The following is a 20,431-nucleotide window of genomic DNA, read 5'->3' on the forward strand; positions in this document are numbered from 1 at the left end:
GATTCAGTATAAAGAAAGAGGTGTTACACTTGGTGAGTTTATGTTGCAGTGGGAAGGACAGACCAATAATTACTTTATAGCATAAGCTTATCAAATAAAATAGCAAATCAGGACTTAAGAGACTTTTTCAAAAGGATTATCTCAATGGAGGGATAAGGGCTATTGCAATAGGCAAATGAATATTATTGCAATAAGGAGAATGCTTCTGTTAAGGTCTATAGTATCTTAAAGTTGATATTTTGCCTTAAAGGCTAAAAAGAAGTGTTCTTTTAGAGGAGGGATTAAGGCTAGAAAGAAATGGTGTGGCTAAGTAGAATGGAAAGACCCTGATGCTAGGAAAGATTGAGAGCAGGAGGAGAAAGGGGTGACGGAAGATGAGGTGGTTGGACGGCATCATTGACTTAACGGACATGAGTTTGAGCAAACTCTGGGAGATAGTGAAGGACAGGGAGGCCTGGTGTGCTGCAGTCCATAGGGTCACAAGAGTCTGACGTGACTGAGCAACCGAAGAACAAAGTAAGGTGAGGGGAAGTGGCATGATCTGACAATAGAACAGAAAAAGAGAGCCTGGGATGGTTCAGGGTTTCTGGATTAGGTTTGTATGGGCAGTACCACCATTCACTAAGAGCATGTGAGAAAGCAAGTTAGGGAGGAGGATTCATATTTGGGCAAGTTGAGTTTATAGGCATATCTCATTTTATTGTGCTTTTTGATCACAAATTGAAATTGGTGACAACCCTGCATGGAACAAGTAATAAGTGCCATTTTTGGGGGGTGGCCAGCATTTACTCACTTCATGTCTCTCTGTTATGTTCTGGTAATTCTCACAATATTTCAAAATTTTTCATAGTTATATTTCATTATTGTATATTTATGACAATATAGGAGTCTGTGGTTCCAAAATCTAAAAATATACAGGACCAAATATCTTAGAGATAATTTCTTTTAAGATAATATAGAAGTCTTTACCCCAGGGAATGTACTGTCTTCCTGTAAAATATCTAGTTAAGATGCAACAAAATTTTGAACTGCTGCAAGTTGTTATAAATCCAACATATATAAGTTTCATCTATGATGATTCACAGAATACTTTTAAGGGTCTTTGGATATCTATTCATGCCCCTACCTTTCAGAGATCAACATGATTATGGACAAAATTTTATACCTGTGATAGCAGATAGAAGAATCTAGAATGGAAAATGTTATCCTCATTGATCTTGAATTTTGTGTAAAGATTTGAAATTATTTTGTGCTACTAATTCTTGACCTTATGATCTAATAAAAATAGATTTGAAAAATGTATATGTTACTTAAGTGTTATGTGTATAAGACACCTGTGAATGTTTTAATAGTTTATACCATCAGACTAGCAAGTTAAAATATCTTTTGGAAATACTTTCATGAAATATGATTATTAAGTAATTTTCTTTATACAGGGATCAACCTATGAAGATGAAATTGATAATATCAAACACATTATTTCAAAAGTTAATGAAATTCTGGCTCATAACTCACCAGTTTTGATTATTCAAAGATGGACACGTGGTTTCTTAGTTAGGAAAAAAGTGAGGTATGTTTTATTTTATTCACTATTTCAATATTAAAAGATAATTAACAAAAGTCATTTCTGTAATAATATGCATTTTTGTATTCCCTATCAACCTGGTAATGTATAGACTATTTAATTTTGAGAAAAACATCACAGACTCTATAATACTGTAATATTTAGTATAATCATTTGATTACCTTTTTTCTTTTAAAATGGCCATATAAATAACTAATCAATAAAGTTTTTACTAATCTTGAGTAATTCTGATAGTGTTATAAATTAAACTTAAAAGCATTAGTAGAAAATGTAAATTAAATTTCTCTGTGTAATGGAACATAATAGAAATATAAGCCATGTACAATATAAGAAAAAAGTACAAGCCATGAATATATGAGGATTTTGTATTTTGTTTGGATATGAAGATAGTTTTGCCAAAACATCTGCTACCACCTTAATCTACATTATCCTTTGATTAATACTTTTCCCTCTCTCTTTGTTCCGTGCATCCCTTTTCAGTAGCAGACATTTTACAAATACAGGAAATTTTTACCTGTAAGACTCAACATTGTACCTGGAGAGGGAAGATAGTATACTGTGTCATCAGTGTATTTGTGTTAGTCATGCAAAACACTAAACACATGAGAAAAGAAATGAGCTTTCTCCTAAAGCTTATTTTCAGATGCTAAATGGTAGAGTTCATAAGATAGGAACAGAACATGGCCCTGAAATACAGGTAGGATTAAATAGATCTGGAGTTGGGAAACAGACATTCCTTGAGAAAGAAAGATTAGGAATTATCACTGAAATGATAGTCAACATTCTGTGGTAAGGCAGAGACAGTGTTGTCTTGTGTTAGCCTGCATGTACTACATCATAGATGGCAATAGCCCTGATAGAGATCAGTATGGAAGACAAAACTGAACATAATACAGTACCTGCAACTTCTGAAGATGAGATTCCATATACTTCTCTAACAAAGGCCAAACTGTGGGAGAGACTGGGCTTATGAATGAAGAAAAGTAAAGTGGTTTTGGAGTAAAAGATGTGAAGAGAAGCAGGCAGTTGCTAACACATACATATTTATTTAAAATATTTTTTCTATCTCATATGTTTTAGTTAAATTGTATGTATTTTATGTGAAATAAACATCTAATTAAATGGATTTGTCTTTAATTTATGCCCCTGGGATTGAGTTTTTCTCTCTTAGAATCAAGGTTTCCTTTGATATTCATGTACCATGAGATAATAACCTTGTACATGGAAACAATCTGAAAATTCAGCAGGCAAGAAAAGGGTCTGAACGAGCTTTGTGGGGAGAAATGTCAGTGGTAAAAATATATCACAGTGCTTCAAGACAGACTGATTTTAATTCTTTTTCTTTTTAAAATGCTGTTCCATTAGGTGTATTACTTACCTACTGTGGGCCTGAGTTTCCTGATAAATTACTAATAAATGGTAGAGAGCAGGGGCTAATAGCAATACTTAATTTTCTACTTGCTTGTGAGAATTCAGGTCATGAATATAACCCACATAGTATCAGGCAAATGTGAATATTCCATTCTTAATAGCTGATTTTTAAAATATCATTATTATTGTTGTTCTATCTCATATACTGTGTGCTATTTGTTTGCATGGGAAATAATCTTTCCTTGAATTTCTTGCTCCCTTCCAATTACATTTACTACAGCATTCACAGAGTAATCTTTCAAAATTATAAATCAAATCTTAAAATCCTTCGGTTGCTCCTAATTTGCTTAGGGCAAAGTATTGGGATATTGGCCTCTACAATGTACATCACATACTTGCATTATCAACATTTGGAATACTGTATTGAAGTTGTCTGTATAATTATTTATATCTTATACCTACAGATATGTTCAGTTCAGTTCAGTTCAGTCGCTCAGTCATTTCCGACTCTTTGTGACCCCATGAATCACAGCATGCCAGGCCTCCCTGTCCATCACCAACTCCCGGAGTTCACTCAGACTCACGTCCATCGTCCTCTGTCGTCCCCTTCTCCTCCTGCCCCCAATCCCTCCCAGCATCAAAGTCTTTCCCAATGAGTCAATTCTTTGCATGAGGTGGCCAAAGTATTGGAATTTCAGCTTTATATCAGTCCTTCCAATGAACACTCAGGACTGATCTCCTTTAGGATGGACTGGCTGGATCTCCTTGCAGTCCAATGAGACTCTCAAGAGTCTTCTCCAACACCACAGTTCAAAAGCATCAATTCTTCGGCACTCAGCTTTCTTCACAGTCCAACTCTCACATCCATACATGACCACTGGAAAAACCATAGCCTTGATTAGATGGACCTTTGTTGACAAAGTAATGTCTCTGCTTTTGAATATGCTTTCGAGGTTGTTCATAACTTTCCTTCCAAGGAGTAAGCGTCTTTTAATTTCATGGCTGCAATCACCATCTGCAGTGATTTTGGAGCCCCCCAAAATAAAGTCTGACACTGTTTCCACTGTTTTCCCATCTATCTGCCATGAAATGATGGGACCAGATGCCATGGTCTTAGTTTTCTGAATGTTGAGATTTAAGCCAACTTTTTACTCTCCTCTTTCACTTTCATCAAGAGGCTTTTTAGTTCCCCTTCACTTTCTGCCATAAGGGTGGTGTCATCTGCATATCTGAGGTTATTGATATTTCTCCTAGCAATCTTGATTCCAGCTTGTGCTTCTTCTAGCCCAGCGTTTCTCATGATGTACTCAGTTCAGTTCAGTCGCTCAGCCATGTCCGACTCTTTGTGACCCCATGAATCACAGCACGCTAGGCCTTCCTGTCTATCACCAACTCCCGGAGTTCACTCAGACTCACGTCCACAGAGTCAGTGATGCCATCCAGCCATCTCATCCTCTGTCGTCCCCTTCTCCTCCTGCCCCCAATCCCTCCCAGCATCAGAGTCTTTTCCAATCAGTCAACTCTTCGCATGAGGTGGTCAAAGTACTGGAGTTTATACCCAAAGAGAATAAAAGGGAAGGAATAATAAAAATAGTATCAAAAACTGATGAAATATAAAACAAGGATACAAAGAACATGAGAAAATTTGCAGGAATATCAATAAAGCCATGAGTTGGTTATTTTCAGAGTAATTCATTGATAAAGCTCCAGCATGACTGCTCTAACAAAGAGACAGAAGGAAAATTTTATCATGATAAGAAATGAAAAAACAACATTGCTGCAGATCCACAGAAATTAAAGGGAATACAGTGAATAACTTTATGCCAAATAATTTGATAATGTGTGTGAAATGGACAGATTCTTTTAAGGAACACAATTTTCAGTCTGACAGAAGAAATCACAATGCTGAATAGTCATTCATACATTAAAAGAACTGAATCCATTATTAAAATCCTTCCCACGAAGATACTTCAATTGTAGGTTACTGATGAATTATCCTGGACATTTAAGGAATGTTTAACACCATCTTAAACCAAAATTTCCAAAGAGTGGGAGAGAATACTTTTCAGGTTTTGAGAGATCAGCATAACTTTAAAAGCAAAATCTGACAAGAACGTTGTAAGAAAGGAAACTTCAGGCTGTCTTATGTATGCCCATGTAAAAATTGTAAGTAAAATATTAGAAAATTAGATATAGAGGTATGCAAAGTGCTTAACATCCTATAACCAACATAGGTTTATTCCAGGAATAAAAAGTTAGTTTAACATTAGGAAACCAATCACATTAATAGAATATGAGTGAGGGAAAAACACCTCAGTGTTTCTCACTTTGTTATCACATTAACTAAAATTTGTGCATACTTTGAATGTACTCTCATTTTTCAAGATTCTAAAGTAACTGAGATTTGATCTCATCTAATTTGTGATAGGCAGAATTCCAAGATGGCCCATGTGATCTTTGTTCCCTGGTGTTACTCCCATGATCATGTTATATTGCATGGCAGATGGTATTTTGCAGATGTCACAAAGTTCTTTACTAATAAGTTGACCTTAAGATAGATTTTCTGAGTTAGTTTAACCTAATCAAATGACCTCTTTAAAAACAAGAGTGTTTTCTGACTGATAGCAGAACAGGATATCAGAGAAAGTTGAAACGCAAGTAGGATTTGATATACTGTTGCTGTGTTAAAAGTAGAGTGGACCACATTCAAATGACCTGAGAGTGACTTTATGAGCTAGGAGTAACCCTCCACCAACAATCAGCAAGAAAATGGGGACATCAGTCCTACACAAGGAACTGGATTCTACCAACTACTTGAATGAGCTTAGAGGCAGATGTTTTCCCCTAAGCTTCCAGATAGGAAAGAACACAGATTGCTCAGTTTGTGTAATTTGTTACTCAGTAATAGAAAAAATAATATGCAGTAGAACTGTGCAAAATGACAGTATAGTTCTGGTATGCACAGGGATTAATTAATGTAGTTCTGTGTAAAGTGAGGACTGCCTGAATACAATCATCTTAATGTCTACACAAAAAATATAAAATTCAGCACTTATAAAAGGTTAAAAAAAGAAGAACACTTTTAGCAATCTAGGATTAAAAGGAAACTTTTCTTAATCTAATTATATATATTTTAACACATTTATTAATACTTAGCAACATCTTGGAATTATTTCCCTGAGATTAGCGAAAAACGACAAGGGCATCAGCTGTTAGCACTTTTGTTTAGTATTGCTCTGAAACTAAGTGGAACTATTCTGGAACTATTGCTAGTGGAACAAAGTAAGGAAAATAAAAAGATAAAAGATAAGATAGGAAAAAACCAAAATTATAATTTCTTATAGCTGTTATGATTTTGAATGTGAAAGCTAATAAAAATACAAAAATCAATATTATTTAGATATGTAGTACCAATCACCAACTTGAAATTAAAATCTACTATTTATAATAGTATAAAAACCCCGCTACTTGTTGGATTGATCTTCAAGAGGCAGACACATAAACTAGATTAGGTGTACAAGAAATTTATTGGGAGTAATATCTTTGACAAACAAAAGGGGAGGAAGTGGGAATAGGCAGGGAAACATATTCATGCTTTTATGCTAATCTGTGAAGGGAGAGAGAAAATGAATTGGGCAGAAAGAATTCAGCAACGCAACTCTGAAAACATCTAGGCCAGACCAGTGGGGGATCCCTGAGCAAAGCTTGACCATTTTAGGAATCCTCCATCAGGTAGAAATGGGCCAGTTCTATTACAATTCCTCAGTCAATGACTGGGAATAGCCTTGACAAAAGTGTAGTGATGGATCTAAAAAAAAAAAAGGCAAGAGCTGGGGCTGTCAGTCAGCTGTGCTCCTCGTAGTGGGTCTTCTTCAAGGAGATCTGAACAGTACACTTCCATAGCTGTCATTAACCATGTACTAAGGATACATGAAAGGCAAGATGTGAATTACCTCTAGAAAGAAACCTACCAAACATTACTGATAGAACAAGATGGAAATAAATATAAGACTATATCATTTTTATGACATTGAATGAATCAGTGTAATAAAAATGTCAGTTTTTCCTAAATTGATTTGTATGTGCAGTGCATTCCTAAACACAATTGTAGGAGTTTTCCTTTAAAACACATACTTTGAAAAATAATATTGTGCTGGCCTTTCAGTTTGCCTCTGCTCACTCTAAATCCCATTTAACTGATAATGTGAGGATTTAGAAAGGCAAAGGGCAAGAGAAGTGTGAAGAGAAAGATGGCAACAAAATTTTGCAAAGTAAGAAGCAAGTAGGTATGTATAACTGACTTTGCAGATCTTAGAAGTCTACAACTAGAGATCAGAAAACTATGGTTCCTAGGATGGCAGCCTGATATTGTAAATAAATTATATCAGAACACAGTCATACCCATTCTTTTATGTATTGTCTGTCAATGTGCTTTTTAAGCTATAATGGAAAAGCTGAATAGCTAAGATACAGACTGTAGTGGCTGCAAACCTAAAATATGTACTATCTGTATTTGGCTCTTAAAGGAAAAATTTGCCAACTTCTGCAATAGCTTATCCTGACTATATCAGAAGCCCAAGCGTAAAGCTGTGATTCATATTGCAAAACACAGGCATAATTAGAATTTAAAGATGCTAGAAACCAGTGCTTCACAAATAGGAACATTTATTAAATCCCTGTTTAGAATCAGTTAAACTTTCCTAATTTTATTCTAAAGTAAGATATTTAGTGTTTTATTCTAGAGATGAAAGTATAGCTGACCATCACTAGACATTATTTAATCACTCTAAAATTATAGACTAAAACAAAAGAATGGAGACAGGGAAATTTTTTTCCTCTGTGAAACTTGATATATACTTTTGAGAATTCTAATTTTATGCTGATAGATATTTTCCTTTAGCTCACTGAATATATTTTCACTATTTTTGGCTTTCATTGTTGCTGTTGAAAAGTAAACTATCAGGCTAATTTTTCCTTTACAGGTTATCTTTCTTTTCCCTCTTACTACTTTTAAATCTAAGGTATTTCTGATATTTTTCTGAAGATGTTTTCTTTGACAATTCTAAAAATCACTTTATTTTTATTATGCAGCTTAATATTTATGCATCTAGGGATTGGTTTCTCCTTTATCAATTCTGGATGATTTCCAGCCATCATTTTATTTATTGATAATTTATTCAAAATATCTATATTTCCCATTTTTCTTAAGATGGGAAGTTACCCTCTTTACAGTGGTGTCTGTAAGTAAATTAACAGGTAGACTGGAACAAAGGTCGTGGTCACAGACTAACTTGACATTTGGTAACGCCCTTGGGTTTAGGATTTCTTCCTATTGATCTCAGAGTCTAATTGGAGATAATAATCAGCCCTCCATTGAGTTTTGTTCTGGTTTTATTTTCCAATCTCTAGCTCAGTTTCTTCTCGACTCTGTATTATGGGTAAATTTTAGTGGTTCGTTTATATCAGGGACTCTTAAATATTGCTTTGATTTGAATGTTCATTTGTGAAGCAAGATCTTTCTCTTATAATTTATTTAGGATGCCTTTTAATTGTATCCCATTCTCATTGCCAGCTGTAATGGTGGAAAGTTACCTAGATGCTATGACAGCCTCCAAGTAAGTTACCAGGTAGTCTGTTTCAGAGCTCACAGAATAAAAAACCTCAGAGATCAAATTAAGATGCTTGAATCAGATTATTTAATCTACTTAAAACATATAGCAAGAAATGAGGGAGAAAAATGGAGTAGAAGTGAGTATAAGTAGGGTAAAATGACCATGTTATCTGAATCATGTATTATGCAGTGTTCATATATCCTGTTTCTCACTTTGTTCCATCAGGCTTTCTCTGATGGTTGGGTTATAAGAACCAGAGTAGAGGTGAGTGAAGGTCTTCAACAGCCAGAAAATGATTGGAGCCACCATACTCTTGACTTTTTAGAGAGGTGTAGGAGCAAGAGGTGTAGGTTCACATAGCTATGAACTAAGTAACTGACAACCTGCCAAGAAGTGATGAGTTTTATTTGCATGTTTTGGGTATAGCATGCATGAGGTTGTGTTAGGTTACTGATGGATGATTGATTTGGTGGGAGCCATAGCTGTGTCTCTGAAGATAATGTAATAAATGCTTTATGAATGTTCTAAAATGTTATTTAGTCCTTCCATGCTTTATTCCTTCCTTTATGACAGTATTCTTCACACACTTGCTTCATTTATTACATAGTGTTTTTCAGGTTGCTACCTTACTATGTATACCTGAGACACCTTATGAATCTTACTTGTATCTCTCATTTGCTTGTTCAGTATCTATACTTGGCATCTTATGAGGTTTGCCTGTTCTAAGTGTTTGTATTCTTTCCCTTTAAAATATAATTGAATATTCTTAAATCATACGACAAATACAAATTTACAATGTCTATTAATATTTATTTTATAATTATTTCTATTCTACATCCTATACAGAAGATCCTTAATCTTCTAGTTGAATAATTTTCTCCTCAGTGATATATAATCTGCTATTTAGCCACTGAAATTTTCATTTTAAGTATTATATATTTTAATAGGTAGAAGTATTGTTTGGTTCTCTTTCAGATTTTGTTTTCTTAATAGCTCTTTTCTCCTATTTTTAATATCCCTTTATTTTTAAAAAAACATTAAGCATACTTATTTCAGTAGTTCATAATTCTAGTAGTCGGTGTCCTTATGGATTTGATTCTGCTATCTGCTTTTACTATGGATTTCACCTACTGTGCATCATTCCCTTGTCCACTCTAATTTTGAAGGTCAACTCATATTCCTTGGAACTTTTTCTAAAGTCTTTGATACTCTGTTATGAAGATTGGTTTTTCCATAGAGGATGTTTTGATTACTTTTAAGTGTCTATTGAAACTGAAAAGGATCATCTCCAGTTTTTACAGATTACTCAGGTCATGTGAGGAATACATTGCTTTTAAAACTTTTCAGTAAAGACTGTTTTCCTTTCTTTGGACAAAGTAGGTCCAAGATGGAAACTTTCTTCTTCTGGAAATTTTTAGAGTGAGGGGAATAATGATGTTGGTGCACTGGAAGTGCACTTCATATGATCCTAGATTTTTTGTGAAAGTTTCTCATTATAACCACCTTTCTGATGAGATGCTACACTCTTCTCTATTTGTAATACCCAAGCCTACGAGTAATACCAAAGGTCAAGATTATCTGAGTGAAGTAAATGTCCTGAGGTTGAAAGTTGGGTTTGGGTTTACTTTTTATCTCTTTGCACTGAGGCTTTCAATTCAGTTCAGTTCAGTTCAGTTCAGTCTCTCATGTCCGACTCTTTGTGACCACATGAATTGCAGCAAGCCAGGCCTCCCTGTCCATCACCATCTCCCGGAGTTCACTCACACTCATGTCCGTCGAGTCGGTGATGCCATCCAGCCATCTCATCCTCTGTCGTCCCCTTCTCCTCCTGCCCTCCATCCCTCGCAGCATCACAGTCTTTTCCAGTGAGTCAACTCTTCACATGAGGTGGCCAAAGTGCTGGAGTTTTCAGCTTCAGCATCATTCCTCCAAAGAAGTCCTAGGGCTGATCTCCTTCAGAATGGACTGGATGGATCTCCTTGCAGTCCAAGGGACTCTCAAGAGTCTTCTCCAGAACCACAGTTCAAAAGCATCAATTCTTCAGTGCTCAGCTTTCTTCACAGTCCCAACACTCACATCCATACATGCCCACTGGAAAAACCATAGCCTTGACTAAACGGACCTTTGTTAGCAAAGTAATGTCTCTGCTTTTCAATATGCTATCTAGGTTGGTCATAACTTTTCTCCTTTTGTGTTTAAATTTGAAGGAATGTAAGAATTTTTTAAAGTAAGTAAAATTTAAAAAAGTAAATTGACATAGATTTCTGCGTTATGAGAAAGATAATTGCCACATAGTTTACCTCTCTACACTTTACTTAACAGTAAAGAGACTCTTATCAAGCATCCATTCTCATGCATTCTATATTCTTAAAATTTAATTTATGTTTCTTAATAATATTAAAATTTATGCTTTTGAAGTGTGGTGTTGGAGAAGGCTCTTGAGAGTCCCTTGGACTGCAAGGAGATCCAACCAGTCCATTCTGAAGGAGATCAGCCCTGGGATTTCTTTGGAAGGAATGATGCTAAAGCTGAAAATCCAGTACTTTGGCCACCTCATGCGAAGAGTTGACTCATTGGAAAAGACTCTGATGCTGGGAGGGATTGGGGGCAGGAGGAGAAGGGGATGATAGAGGATGAGATGGCTGGATGGAATCACCTACTCGATGGACGTGAGTCTGAGTGAACTCCAGGAGTTGGTAATGGACAGGGAAGCCTGGCGTGCTGCGATTCATGGAGTCGCAAAGAGTCGGACACGACTGAGCGACTGAACTGAACTGAACTGAACTGAATAATATTAAAAATAAACTCACATAAATAAACAGATTTTGGTAATTCCAACAATGTTAATGACCTATTGTGAAATATTTTATAGTTGACAAGATTTAAGGAGTACTCATTTATACAAATTATCAGCCTTTTACTTGTGTCCTCTATATTTAACTGTTCCCAATATGTGTAATATGATTTGGGCTGATTTGACTATACATATCACACCCAGATGAGTAATTTCTGACATAAGGAAGTTTGTTTTTATTAATACTAAGATTGATTTGATTATCTTAATAAAAGAAGTAGAAGATCAAAAACATTTTGTATTAGGGTATAGCCAGTTAACAATGTTGTGGTAATTTCAGGTGAACAGTGAAGGGACTCAGCTATACATATACATGAATCCAAAATAGTTGAACAGAAAAAAAAAAAAAAAGAAATAAAAGAATATCTAAGACAAACTAGTGTAAACAATAAACATATATTAGTTTATGTGACTGAGCAGACCTACAGAAATTGATTTGAAATCCCAAATAAAACCTGAATCCTACCCTAACCGTGATATTATCCTTGAAGTTTGTACCAGTTTGAGCTTTTTACTGTTATGTGTAAAAAGAAGTTGATACTATAAGGAAGAGATTTCAAATTGTAAAATTGGCTAAACTGAAAAGAGAATGGTGATAAATTGTTTGTCCTGAGCTGGGCAGTTGGTCTTTCTTTTTATGTAGTTGAGAAATAGTTGGTTAAATTTTTATTTATATTATAGATTGACTTTTGCCTACAGAAGGTATGAAATTAGGAGGATTAGTAGGAAAAAATAACAGATATTGAATATTTTGATTACTTTTGTGGTTCTATGTATCATCAACATTTTGCTTATCTCTTCTCTAACTCTAATAGTATATTATTTTAAGAAATATGCATATAATAATTAACTTGAAATGGGTATAAATGAAATCAGTGAAGGAGGAAAATACAACTTTGCTAAGAAGGGTCTTTTTTGCTCATGATCTGGGATTCAATTTGATGAAATGTTTGCCATTTGGGAGTCTTATCAAATAGAAAGGAAAATGTATTTTCCCCAAGATAAAGTTAGGACTTGGAAAGGTAAGACATTAGAAGAAACTAGTATCTTCTGTAAAGCATTCTCTTTCTGAGTCAAAGACTAGGAAACCTCACTAGAAAGGTAGAACCTTTGATGATAAAGAAATATTAGTGGACCCCAAGGCAGAGCTTGGCTGAAGTAAGTTGTTAAACTTAATCCTGTTGGGAGGGCAGAGAAGAATGTCTTCATGCTGACAGAAAGGTTTTTTTTTTACATCTAGAAGGTTGTTTGTTTTCAAGGGTGGGCATTAAAAATATGAACTTGCTTACTGAGTTTTTAGGGAATGGAGTGGCCAGATAAATCTAGAGCTATTTTATTTATTTATTTATTTTTTTAATGTTAAGACTGCCTGGTCTCTTTCAAGGCAATTTTGTCATCCTATTTTTGCTTTGACTTTTTTTTTTTTTTTAACTTTATTTTACTTTACAATACTGTATTGGTTTTGCCATACATCAACATGAATCTGCCACAGGTGTACACGTGTTCCCAATCCTGAACCCCCCTCCCACTTCCTTCCCCATACCATCTCTCTGGGTCATCCCAGTGCACCAGCCCCAAGCATCCTGTATCCTGCATCAAACCTAGACTGGTGATTTGTTTCATATATGATATTATACATGTTTCAATGCCATTCTCCCAAATCATCCCACCCTTTCCCTCTCCCACAGAGTCCAAAAGACTGTTCTATACATCTGTGTCTCTTTTGCTGTCTCGCACACAGGGTTATCGTTACCATCTTTCTAAATTCCATATATATGTGTTAGTATAGTGTATTGGTGTTTTTCTTTCTGGCTTACTTCACTCTGTATAATCGGCTCCAATTTCATTCACCTCATTAGAACTGATTCAAATGTATACTTTGTAATGGCTGAGTAATACTCCATTGTGTATATGTACCACAGCTTTCTTATCCATTCATCTGCTGATGGACATCTAGGTTGCGTCCATGTCCTGGCTATTATAAACAGTATTGCGATGAACATTGGGGTACACGTGTCTTTTTCACTTCTGGTTTCCTCGGTGTGTATGCCCAGCAGTGGGATTGCTGGGTCATAAGGCAGTTCTATATCCAGTTTTTTAAGGAATCTCCACACTGTTCTCCATAATGGCTGTCCTAGTTTGCATTCCCACCAACAGTGTAAGAAGGTTCCCCTTTCTCCACACCCTCTCCAGCATTTATTGCTTGTAGACTTTTGGATCACAGCCATTCTGACTGGCATGAAATGGTACCTCACTGTGGTTTTGATTTACATTTCTCTGATAATGAGTGATGTTGAGCATCTTTTCATGTGTTTGTTAGCCATCTGTATGTCTTCTTTGGAGAAATGTCTATTTAGTTCTTTGGCCTATTTTTTGATTGGGTCGTTTATTTTTCTGGAATTGAGCTGCATGAGTTGCTTGTATATTTTTGAGATTAGTTGTTTGTCAGTTGCTTCATTTGCTATTATTTTCTCCCATTCTGAAGGCTGTCTTTTCACTTTGCTTATAGTTTCTTTTCTTGTGCAGAAGCTTTAAATTTTAATTAGATCCCATTTTTTATTTTTGCTTTTATTTCCCGTATTTGGGGAGGTGGGTCATAGAGGATCCTGCTGTGATTTATGTCGGAGAGTGTTTTGCCTATGTTCTCCTCTAGGAGTTTTATAGTTTCTGGTCTTACGTTTAGATCTTTAATCCATTTTGAGTTTATTTTTGTGTAAGTTTTGTTCTTTTAATGTATTTCACCCTAACTGTGGTGCTGGAGAAGACTCTTGCGAGTCCCTTGGACTGCAAGGAGATCCAACCAGTCCCTCCTAAAGGAGACCAGTCCTGGGTGTTCATTGGAACGACTGATGCTGAGGCTGAAACTCCAATATTTTAGCCACCTCATGTGATGAGTTGACTCATTGGAAAAGACCCTGATGCTGGGAGGGATTGGAGGCAGGAGGAGAAGGGGACAACAGAGGATGAGATGGCTGGATGGCATCACCGACTCAATGCACATGAGTTTGAGTGAACTCTGGGAGTTGATGATGGACAGGGAGGCCTGGCGTGCTGCAATTCATGGGTTCACAAAGAGTCGGACACGACTGAGCGACTGAACTGAACTGAACTGAACTGAAGTTTTATTCTTTTAATGTATTTCACCCTAATTTTAACTCATCAGTGAAAATATTTAAGTGAAGGAATAAAGTGATAGAGCCCACTTTAAAAATTTCAGAAATGGAAAAATTGCTTTCCTTGGTTAATTTTTTCTTTTGCTGTTTAATAGTAATGGTAGCAGTAAGCTTCCTACCTGTTTCATCATTTTAGTTCAAATGATTTTGCTCTTTCATCACATATAATGAATATTACCAGTTTCTGGTGATTGTCTATATGATATTGAAGTAGCTTACTTTTATACCCTCTCTTAAAAATTTTTGAATAATGATTGGTTACTGAATTTTATCTTGTACCTTTCTGTATCCATTTATATATTTTTACATTTTCTCTCTATTATTTATGCAATGAGCTTTGTAATAGTTAATCATGGTGCTCTTATTATTCTTTGCTTACATTGCTGAATTCCTTTTTACTTGTGTTTAGAATTTTTGCATCTGTTCTCAAAGATTAGATTGGGTATGATTTTCTTCTTATTGCCTCATTGGACTGAACAGGGCTTTGAGTACAATGTTGAATGTGTTGAATAGGTTGGGTGAGAGATGTTATCCCTTGTTTTTGATCTTATAGAGCTAATGTTTAGTATTTTATTATTACAATATTAAGTTATTTATGTCATTTATCTAGTAATATTTTGAATACATTAAGTTAAATCAAACAAAATATAGTCATCTTTTTATCTGCAAGAGGTTGGTTTCAGGACCTGCTGCAAGTACCAGAATTTGCAGATGCTCTAGTTATTTACCCTTGGTCCTGTATACCTGTGGTTTTCACAGTGTGATAGATTCAACCCACCACAGATAGTATAGTACTTTTTTTATTGAAAAAAAATTCATGTATAATTGACTCATGTAGTTCATACTTGTGGGGTTTATGTGTCAACTGTATTAAAATTAATCTCATCTATTTATTTTCACTGTTTTTTAGTGTAGCTAATATAAACTTTTAAGTTATTTTATGGCCTGCGTTACATTCCCTTGGACAGTGTTGCTGTAGAGTAGTATTCCAAGGTGGAAATAAGGTATTTCATAAATGGAGAAAGAAAGTAAGAAGAGCTCACATTGGTTATCTTATATCCCTGTAGATAATTTAGTCATGTTCTAACATTATATTATAAAATGCATAGCCAGGTATAGTTTGATAATTGTTTGGGCATTCATATCACCAGAGATTTCTTAGCACTCATTCATCCCTTGATGAATGTTGATGAGAAAGTCCTAGAGTGCCTAAATAGTTTTATATAGTAATAATATGAAAACAAGTATATTAAACTTACCACTATGTTTTCTAAAATGTAAGTGAACTCAAAAGTAGTTTTCTCCCACTTTTTTTGGTAAAAAGACTAAACGGCAATTCCGTCTTCCTTATATTCAGCCACTTGTTCTTGTATAAAAAACATGAAAAATCTATTAGTGAATGTGGAAAAAGATGGATTTACAAGCACAAAGGATTTGATGATAAACTCTTTAAGGAACTCTTTTTTCAGCCTGGAACCAATATAACAGAAAAGTTTGCACGCTGGAAACATGTAAGTACAATTATTTTATAATGTTTCTCTTTTATTACTATTTTTATGCCTTTATTTTTTATTATGTTTCTTTGAAATACTGTTAAGATACTATAGTTATAGTTCATATTATATTAATAATTTCCTTAATATCTTTTAATATCTTCTATTATCTAGTTAATATTCTTCTTGATATTTTTGTGATGTGATAAAAGTCATATAATATAGTATAAATATAATTTTTGTGGTATATTAATCATTCAAAAACTAATTTGTGCTTTGTATATATGTTTTATCTTATTAATTATTACAAGTAATTATTAACAGTGATATAAAATCGCTTCTCAGTAGCTGAAAACATAAAGAAATATTTAGTTTATGAAAGACTGATAATTGTACATATAGCAAAATATTCACTGAGTGATTTATGCTAAATTATGTATTGCTATAAGGACACAATAAAAGTAGAAAAAAATTTGTATTTATTGAGTGCCTACTATGTACCAGGCACTGTGCTAGATATTTCGTATGTGGTAGGTAGTTTATTCTTCACAATACTATAATATAGGTACTTTTACTTCTTTTTTTATGAACAGGGAAACTAAAGCTCAGAGGGGTCAATTAACTTGCTAAAAGCCAGACAGTTAAGTGACATTGCTGGGACTTAACTCAGAGATCGTCTGTCCTCAAAATTTGTGCCTTTTTTATTTTTTAGAGTTTTGCTTTGAACGCTAAGGTTAAAGCGTCTACCTGCATTGCAGGAGACCTGGGTTCAATCCCTGGGTCAGGAAGATCCCCTGGAGAAGGAAATGGCAACCCACTCCAGTATTCTTGCCTGGAGAATCACATGGACGGAGGAGCCTGGTGGGCTACAGTCCATGGGGTCGCAAAGAGTCGGACACGACTGAGCAACTTCACTTTTTTTTTAAGAGTTTTGCTTTGAACACTAGGTAATTGTAAAAATGAAAACTTGGCATTATAGTATAATTAACTGAAATGAACTTTTTGTGAATTGTAAAGCACTGTTTTTGTATGTAAACTCCTTCATATTTGCAATTGTACCTGAGTAGCCTTAGCTACAAATGTTTCTATTACATTAACATAATTAGAAGAAAATGCATAATTAGAAGGAGTGCAATTAGTCTGATTTCAGTGTAATTGAGGACATGTGTTCTAGACACAGTAGATATAGTAATGTCCTCAATCCCTTAAATCCCACCAAAGTTTTTCCATTGAATAAAAGGATAGGTTTTAAAAAGCAGATTATCCTATTCAAAACATTTTCCTCACTAGCACTCAGTGCCAACTGTATTAATTTACTCCAGATGATAGTATGCACTGTAAAGATTATGTGAAACATCTTTTAGCTCTCTTTGAAGAATATAAACTTAGTAATTTCAGCATGTCCCATGCTTTTTAATATGCTTTATATACAGAAGACTTTCACTGATGTTGTATAGTGATATCCAAGTTGGATATGGATGTGTTGTATACTGATAATCAATTTAGGTATGCCAATATCTAATAACCATATGTAAATACAGATCCATATATACATACATTCATATATAATATGTTGTATTATAGCAACCAACTATTACAGATACATAAATAGGAATAGGATATATTATAAAGTTTATGTTATTTAATACCTATGAAGATACATAAAATATACAATTTTGAATCTTTGGAAGTATTTTGAATATTACAAATATTTAGCTAAAATATATTAATTATAAGGAGTTTTCTAAAGCTCCTTGATGTTAGTGACCCTATTAACCACATCACTACTAATGTCATTTATTAAAGCTGTTCTTTTCTAGTCTTATGTTTTTTCACTGCTTATAGCTACCATTCATGGAGCATTATTCATAGGACATTATTGAAGTTGTCTCCAAAGCTCACTTTCTTTTTAAATTTAATTTTTGCTGTCTGGTTCTTCATTGCCGTGTAGGCTTTTCTCTGCTTGCGGTAAACCAGGCTACTCTTGCTCGCAGTGTGTGGGCTTCTCGTTGCGATAGCATCTCTTGTTGGAGCGCATGGGCTCCGGAGTGTGTGGGCTTCTGTAGCTGTGTCATGTGGGATCTTCCTGGATCAGGAATCAAACCTGTGTCTCCTTACCATGGAGCCACCAGGGGAGCCCAAAGCTCACTTTCTGAAAGTAACTGAAGTAATTTTTCTCTGTAAGATTCATCTTTGAATCTATGCCTTTTATATAAAATTGCCATTCCATCTTATGTTAGTTTCATTTTTAGTCTTTTTTTCAGCTCACTCTGTTGATATATTATTTTTTTATTATTTTTACTACTCACTTGTCTAGTCTTTATTGACATGGTTTCTTGGAAACTATAGTGAGGATAATTAATACCCTAGATGCCTAAGAAAACCTAGGATCCAGAAAACACTAAAGAAGTTAGGGAGGAGAGAAGGGGAAGGATTGAGAAAATATCAGCATTTAATAATGGAAGCTCATTAGAAAAATATACTGCGAGCAAAGTAATGGAAAGGGTTAAACAAGAATGGAGTTCAGGTTTCAGTAATTAGATAAAGTAATCATTGTCTGAATCTGCTCCTGTTTTGAGATGAAAGAGCCAGAGGAGTGAGTTCAAGACACCTTCATTTAGGAAATGTTGTTTTAAAGCCAAAAGTCCCTATGAACATCCAGAGATCATGGTGCAAGAATAAACTGTAAATGAGATGCAGAACCAAAAATCAGAAGCCATGATGAAAGAATCTGAAAAAAAAAATGTATTGACATAGAAAAAATTGAGAATCTAAAACAATTGCTATGGACATTATTTGTCCCTTCCTTACAGATTTTCATCAGAGGGTGGTTTTTCTCTTGTTACTGAATCAGTTCAGTTCAGTTCAGTCACTCAGTCGTGTCGACTCTTTGCGACCCCGTGAATCACAGCACGCAGGCCTCCCTATTCATCACCATCTCCCAGAGTTCACTCAGACTCATGTCCATCGAGCCCATGATGCCACCCAGCCATCTCATCCTCTGTCGTCCCCTTCTCCTCCTGCCCCCAATCCCTCCCAACATCAGGGTCTTTTCCAATGAGTCAGATCTTCGCATGAGGCGGCTAAAGTACTGGAGTTTCAGCTTTAGCATCATTCCTTTCAAAGAAATCCCAGAGTTGATCTCCTTTAGAATGGACTGGTTGGATCTCCTTGCAGTCCAAGGGACTCTCAAGAGTCTTCTCCAACACCGTAGTTCAAAAGCATCAATTCTTCGGTGCTCAGCCTTCTTCACAGTCCAGCTCTCACATCCATACATGACCACAGGAAAAACTATAGCCTTGACCAGACGGACCTTAGTTAGCAAGTAATGTCTCTGCTTTTGAAAATACTATCTAGGTTGGTCATAACTTTTCTTCCAAGGAGTAAGCAACTTCTAATTTCATGGCTGCAGTCACCATCTGCAGTGATTGTGGAGCCCCCAAAAATAAAGTCTGACTCTGTTTCTACTGTTTCCCCATCTATTTCCCATGAAGTGATGGGACCAGATGCCATGATCTTCGTTTTCTGAATGTTGAGCTTTAAGCCAGCTTTTTTCACTCTCCTCTTTCACTTTCATAAGAGGCTTTTAAGCTCCTCTTCACTTTCTGCCATAAGGGTGGTGTCATCTGCATATCTGAGGTTATTGATATTTCTCCTGGCAATCTTGATTCCAGCTTGTGTTTCTTCCAGTCCAGCATTTCTCATGATGTACTCTGCACATAAGTTAAATAAGCAGGGTGACAATATACAGCCTTGACGTACTCCTTTTCCTATTTGGAACCAGTCTGTTGTTCCATGTCCAGTTCTAACTGTTGCCTCCTGACCTGCATACAGATTTCTCAAGAGGCAGGTTAGGTGGTCTGGTATTCCCATCTCTTTCAGAATTTTCCACAGTTTATTGGGATCCACACAGTCAAAGGCTTTGGCATAGTCAATAAAGCAGGAATAGATGTTTTTCTGGAACTCTCTTGCTTTTTCCATGATCCAGCAGATGTTGGCAATTTGATCTCTGGTTCTTCTGCCTTTTCTAAAACCAGCTTGAACATCAGGGAGTTCACGGTTCACGTATTGCTGAAGCCTGGCTTGGAGAATTTTGAGCATTACTTTACTAGCATGTGAGATGAGTGCATTGTGGGGTAGTTTGAGCATTCTTTGGCATTGCCTTTCTTTGGAATTGGAATGAAAATTGACCTTTTCCAGTCCTGTGGCCACTGCTGAGTTTTCCAGATTTGCTGGCATATTGAGTGCAGCACTTTCACAGCATCATTTTTCAGGATTTGAAATAGCTCCACTGGAATTCCATCACCTCCACTAGCTTTGTTCGTAGTGATGCTTTCTAAGGC

The 20,431-nt window shown here is 35.5% G+C and overlaps 1 protein-coding gene across 1 annotated transcript in view; it reads left to right on the forward strand.

Moving 5' to 3' along the window:
• Nucleotides 1–20,431, forward strand: part of LRRIQ3 (leucine rich repeats and IQ motif containing 3) — a 193,771-nt gene that overhangs the window by 41,519 nt on the left and 131,821 nt on the right. Inside the window, exons 4-5 of the mRNA XM_040232559.1 lie at nucleotides 1,437–1,570; nucleotides 15,953–16,106. Coding sequence (XP_040088493.1) covers nucleotides 1,437–1,570; nucleotides 15,953–16,106 — 288 coding nt within the window. The remainder of the gene's footprint in view (nucleotides 1–1,436; nucleotides 1,571–15,952; nucleotides 16,107–20,431) is intronic.

The sequence above is a fragment of the Oryx dammah genome, unplaced genomic scaffold (genome assembly GCF_014754425.2).
Source record: "Oryx dammah isolate SB20612 unplaced genomic scaffold, SCBI_Odam_1.1 HiC_scaffold_28, whole genome shotgun sequence".
Lineage (NCBI taxonomy): Eukaryota > Metazoa > Chordata > Mammalia > Artiodactyla > Bovidae > Oryx > Oryx dammah.